The sequence below is a fragment of the Chelmon rostratus genome, chromosome 5, assembly GCF_017976325.1.
Source record: "Chelmon rostratus isolate fCheRos1 chromosome 5, fCheRos1.pri, whole genome shotgun sequence".
NCBI classification, from domain to species: Eukaryota; Metazoa; Chordata; class Actinopteri; order Chaetodontiformes; family Chaetodontidae; genus Chelmon; species Chelmon rostratus.
In genome coordinates this window covers 5,089,890-5,095,889 of record NC_055662.1, presented here as the reverse complement: position 1 = coordinate 5,095,889, position 6,000 = coordinate 5,089,890, and the positions used below count along the sequence as shown (strand labels likewise).

Genomic DNA, 6,000 nt, shown 5'->3' with positions numbered 1-6,000 from the left:
TTAAAAGCAATTCCAAATGTAAAATATTCAGTTTATACAAGAACATTTCCCATTTTCAACAAGGTGCATGGTATTTAGCACAATTAATGAATGCATCGTCATCACTTTGGACAAAATCTGGAAAGAGTGGATTTAGATGACAACTACAACTGAACTGTAGAACTGACTCAGACGAAACTTTAAAAAGCTCAAAGAGAACATGAATGGCTCAACATAATTTATTTTCATTTTATGTTAAAATGTACAGAGTTCTTTGAAAGTACTTGCTAAGAAAGAAAGAAAAAAAAACAGAATAAATGGAAATACATACAGGGACAGAGTAGAGAGTTGAGGCTGCTGAGCGCAAATCAACCTTCACTGTGCCCAGCTGCCACTGCTCTCTTTATTTTGCGCTCTCTTAGCATACAACGCAACATGTACAATTACAAAGGATACAAAAAGGGAAGCGATATAAACAGACAGAAATATACTGAGCTCCTTTTTACATGCCTCTTAAATGTAAGGAAGTCATCCTATACACACACAAGAAGTAAAAAAAAAAGAAAAGAATGCCAAGTGACCTTTAGATATTTGTAGTCCTTTTGTTTAAAATAGCATTAATATACTACACAAAGATAGAAAAACTCCAGAGATGAGATGGAATGGAGAGGTTAAAGGCATCTTAAAGTCACTAAAAGTGAGTGGTAATTTTTTTAAATTTTGAATTTCTTAGTAATTATTACCCAAGAGGCGAGCTAAAAAATATGTATTGTTTTTTTTTCCTGAAACAGAAGTGAAAAAAATGACAGTACCAATATCAATGTCAGAGTTTCCTTTTATATTATAGAAAAAACATTTTCTCTACAATAGGTTTTCTAAAGTCAAAAAGAGTCAGCTTGTGTCATAAAAGAAAGCTGCCCAGTCTGATAAAATTCAGAAAGAAACACAACAAAAGATAAGTACAGAACAGAACAATACACACAAATAAAGTATGCAATGTCAGGTCTGCAGGAAAATGAAAACTCCTCTTTTGACTTTGAATACTGGTACATGGAGCAACAAGGTCAACCGTTTCCCCTGCCAGTTGAACGCCATTACCAACAGGACCTCGAACACTTACTCACCTCCGACCCTGCTTTCATATGAGTGTGCCTCTATGTGAGGGCCAAACCATGCACTAGATCAGGCATTTAGGCACACCTTTTATAAAGGCTAACTGTCTACAGCCATATTTCTAGCCAATGGGAGTGCAGAAATTTGCAGAAAAGAAAATACAAAAAAAAAAATATACAGAAAAAATACACCATTCAAAAGCAGACTCCTCGACCTCTTTGGGTCACTAACACTTAAGGAGGGGAGGTCAGCTATAGTTAACCGACTTTCCTTAAAGCAGTTAAAAGGAAACCCCACCGTTTGTTCTGCATTCCCATAACTGCTAAAAAAGGCTGACATAGTACACCGTCTGTCAGTGGAGTGTGGACAAGAACAGCTGAATGTTGTACTTTCCTGAGCTAGCCACCAATTGGCGACAGCTAGCCAGTATGTGTTTGTGTGTGTGTGTGTGTGTGCTGGATATTGGGAAGTACCAGAATATTTACATCTTAACATTTCAGAGTGGCGCCAAACTGGAAAATAATGCTACTTGTTTCATTTATGGACATATAATAAGACAGTAACACGCTCCTCTCTTCTGTGTCTTTGCTGTTTTTGGTACAACACCGACCGTCCATCCTGGAAGCCAGAGACTCTAGAAACAACTCAACACCTCAAACACCGTAGGCCCCACTCCTCTGCTTTTCTGGAACTAGGTGAAAAGCTGTCTGTCCGCATGGCCACAGTGATGTTTGGGTATTTCTGAGAGAGCAAGAAGGTATCACCATTTCAAAATGCCACACATATAAAGACCAAAGCATATAAGAGGTCGGACTGCACACGAGTATTTCAAAAAACAATCAAAAAAAACAATGACAACAAAAATAGGATTCAACATTATGCTTAACAAAACAAGAGTCCGCCTACAATGTTTCATTGTCTCTTTTTTCAAGGTAAGGCTTCCCATATCAATTAAAAGATTGTGTGCATGGTTGAATATATTCAGTTAACCACTGTTTTTTTTCATACGCAGTCAGACAAAGCAAGGTTTTCCTGTATTGTCTTTCTCTGTGCATTTTCCTCGTCATTCTTGTCCTCCCCTAATCTCCTCCTGCACATCATGAGGAGGAGACTCCTGGGCCTGTGATAAACCACATTACAGAGGACTGTGTAGGCCTGGCCTGAAGCAGCATGGTACAGCTGAGGTCCATGTACACAGCCCAGCCCGGAATCCTACTGACTTGCTCCCATACACAGCCAGCTGGGAGGGGAGGGGAACGAGCCCAAATAAAAAGGGACAAAATGACTACATAGAAAAACAGGAAACCCAAAGACCCTCTCTGTCTCCAATCACCTACACTCACTTGTGCCTCCCGTGGCACTGGAGAGGGTGCACAGGAGTAATGGACATTTAGAGTACAGCGAGTATCAGCTCTGGCCCCATGTCTTCTTCTTCTTCAGTTCTTGGCTGGCTCATCTACTCATGTAAGGTGACTGTTTTGGGACACCAGCATAGCTGTGATGGGAGGGGCCAGTGTACATCATGTTGCCATGGTGATTGGGCTGCATAGGCTGCTGTGGGTAACCTTGCCCTCCCATCATCCCCATCTGCATCTGCATGGGGTACTGGGCTGGCTGATTCATGTATGGGGGATTGCCGTGATAACCACTGTTCATCATGGGTTGGGGCATTCGGTAGCCAGCTGACATGGGATTAAGGGGTGTCATGTTCACGGAACTGTATGGTGCTGGCGTAGGCATGAGATTTGGCATCATACCACGCTGCACTGCCAATGTGCGCGGCGTGCCCTGCATGGCGACAGCCCCTGAGCTGCGGCCATAGAGCTGCTGCTGGTGTGGGGCTGGGGCCAGCTGCTGAGTGGCTTTGGACCGGATGGAAATATGGCCTTTGACTGTAGCCATCTGGCCCTGTAGCCGCTGCGTGTGTGGCGGGGGTCCCAGACCAATGTTGGTGGTGGGCATGTTGCACTGCAACTGTAGAGAACCCAGGTTCATCGAGCCAGAGCTAAGGTTAGGAGGTGGGGTCATAGTGGGCTGGCCCTGTGGGATGGGAGTGTGGGGTGATGGGGCCAGCCCAGGGTTGGAGAGAGAAACACTGGTGGCGTAGGAGGTGACAGAGGCTGAATGGGAGTAGGGCATAGCATGGGGGTCCATGATGGTGTTGGTGAGCTGCTGAAGTTTGGCCAGGCTGAAGGTTGCCGAGGGCTGAGGGTAGCCTCCTGTGCCAAAGTCCTGACCCATGCGCTCATACAGGGTGCGGCCCCCTCCTCCACCTCCACTCTCTGGAATCTCCATGATCATGGGTGTGGAGGCAAAGCCATTGCCCATGCTACACTGGGACAGGGCCTGTTGTTGTTGCTGTGGCGGTGGTGGTGGGGCTGAGGGTGGAGGCTGAGGGTTGGGGGCTTGTTGCTGCTGTTGAGGAGGCTGCTGAGGAACCTTTTTTTGTGACTGCTGCTGCTGTTGCTGCTGGTTGGTGCTGGGCGGCCTCTCGATCACACCACAGCTCTGAGGAGACTTAATGCCACAGCTGGGGGTGTTGGACGGTGGTGGAGGTGGCGGGGGCTGGGGCACAGCACTGCCTACATTACTGGCACCTGGTCCACTGTTGGGCCCTGGTCCCGTTTGCTGGATCAGGCTACAGCTGCCCATCGCTATTTGGGATCCTCCAGTTCCCGTGGAAGATGTGAGGCTGGGGGCTGGGACAAAGGAGCAGCTGTTAGACTGGGAGGAGGAGGACGGGGTGGCTGAGCTTGAAGAAGAGGAGGCTGATGAAGAGGACGCTGTGGAAGCTCCTGCAACTACAGCAGCTGACAGTCCACTTCCATTCCCACCGTTCCCCGTTCCATTGCCCCCTCCGCCCATGGTCGAGTCATAGCTGCTGGGGTTGTCGTAGTTCTCTGTAGTGCTCTCTATGCTGCCGAGGTCACTGAAGCCGCTGTCCACCACTTGCTGCGAGTGGTCCGACACAGACGGCACATCCATCATTGGCGACGTCTCCATGTTCTGCTGGGAGGGGGCAGACAGAGAACTGGGATGCTCTGGCGTGATCTGGGTGTACCCCCCTCCAGCACCTCCACCACTGCTCCCTGCTCCCGTGGGGCCAGGTGTTCCTCCCCTCTGCCCTGCTGGTGTTGTGTCCATGATGCTCGAGGGCAACCCCGGACTGTTCACCGAGCGCACAGACTGACTGGGCAGGGGCGGCACTGGCGGATTAGGGAGGGGGCTGCTGTGTTGGGAGGCCCCGCACTCCTCCACTAAGGCCAGCGCCTCCTCTTCTGCCTCCCCTGTGTGACTGTAGCTCTGCAGGGTCCGACAGGCAGCTAGGGTCTCCTCGCAGTCCTGGTAGGCCCCATGGTGTGGCTGGGGTTCAGTCTCTTCTTCCTGGGCTTCCCCCTGTGTCAGGGACTGGACGGCCTGCATAGTCTCCAGGTCCAGCTCATTGGAGTGGTGATGGGGGTGGTGTGCGTGATGGTGGCCGAGCTCCTCTTTGAAGTCAGAGTGCTGGTGAGGGTGGGAGTGTGGATGTGTGTGTTGGGGTTCCATCAACAGCGTGACATCCTTGTCGTCCGGGTGCAGAGGCTGGAGCTCCATGGGCTCCGAAGGAACAGACATGGCCGTAACCGTTTCCACTGCTGCAGCTGCTGCAGCAGACTCCTCCTGCTCCCTGCGCCGCCTCTCCTCCTGCTGTGGGTCAGCTGAGGAGGGCCGACACTTGGCCTCCAGCACCTCCTCCTCAGCCTCCTCCTCCTCCTCTTCTTCCTCCTCCTGCTTGCTGACATAGTCCCGCGCCACGCTGTTCTCCATGTCTAAAAAAGCCTCTCCACCTTGGGGTTCTTCTTTGACCGGAGGAGAGCTTGCACGGGAAGCAGGCTCCTCCTCCTCATCTTCATCATCATCTTCATCTTCAGAGTCCGGACTTTTTCTCTTCTTACTACCGTTGTTGCTGCTGTTGCTCTTGTTCTCCAAGTGTCCGTCACCTTCATCATCTGCATCATGGTCTTCACTGCGCCTGCTTCCTGATCCTGGCGTGACTGTTGCTCGTCTACTGATACTACCACCACCACTACCCATGCTGCCGTATTCCTCTTCCTCCCTCTCCTCATCGTCATCGTCTTCTTCCCTGTCACCCATATCTGTGTCCTGAGGCCGGGACTGTGGGGCCCGGGGCCCTGAGGTGGAAGAAGAGGAAGAAGGAGACAGAAGGGGACGAGACGGTGGACGGCTGGGTTTGTCTTCCTCCCAGGCTCTTTCAGTCTCCTCCTCCTCATCCTCTTCCTCCTCTGGCTCAGAGGTGGGAGGTGGTTTGGGGGCTGGCTGGGGTGGCTGCCGTAGGGCGCGGTTCTTAGGTGGTCTTCCTCGCCTCTTTGGCACCTTCTGCTCAACAGGCTTAGGGAGATAGTCATCTTCTTCATCAGAGTCTTTCTGTTTGTTGTCTCTGTTAGTGTTGGTTCTGCAGACTCGCTTGCGGTCATCTGTCTGAAGCAGCTGAGGATCTTTGTCCAGCTGCTGCTGCAACAGCCTTTGTCTTTCCTGCTCCTGCCTCTCTGCCTCCTCTTGGGCGCGCTGCAGATACCAGCTCCGTGGCTTGCGGCCAGGCTTCATCTTGATTTTGGGGGGTGGAGGATCCCCACTTTGGGCCTGGCTGTCTGCAGTTGCCCGCTGGTTGGGCCCACCACTAGGTGGTTTCCCAGGTCCCCTTTTCTTCCAGTGCAGCGGCTTGCGACTCTTTCCCTTGGGCCAGCCTTTCTTCTTTTTGACTGGTACGTCAGGGTTGGACACTAGGGTCTCTGATGGCGTTGCCGGCAGAGCAGCGACAGGCTTCAGCACAGGTGTTAACTCTGAGAGGAAGCAAGAAGAAAAGCCAGTGTTAGATAAAGCTGCAGACGTGCCTGTAAATATACAAAC

General features: G+C 50.6%; 1 protein-coding gene across 1 annotated transcript in view; it reads right to left on the bottom strand.

Annotated features, from left to right (window-relative positions):
• Window positions 1–202: 202 nt before the first annotated feature.
• Window positions 203–6,000, bottom strand: part of kat6a (K(lysine) acetyltransferase 6A) — a 32,419-nt gene continuing 26,621 nt past the window's right edge. Inside the window, exon 17 of the mRNA XM_041936475.1 lies at window positions 203–5,933. Within this exon, the coding sequence (XP_041792409.1) occupies window positions 2,545–5,933 (3,389 nt within the window). The 3' untranslated portion in view covers window positions 203–2,544. The remainder of the gene's footprint in view (window positions 5,934–6,000) is intronic.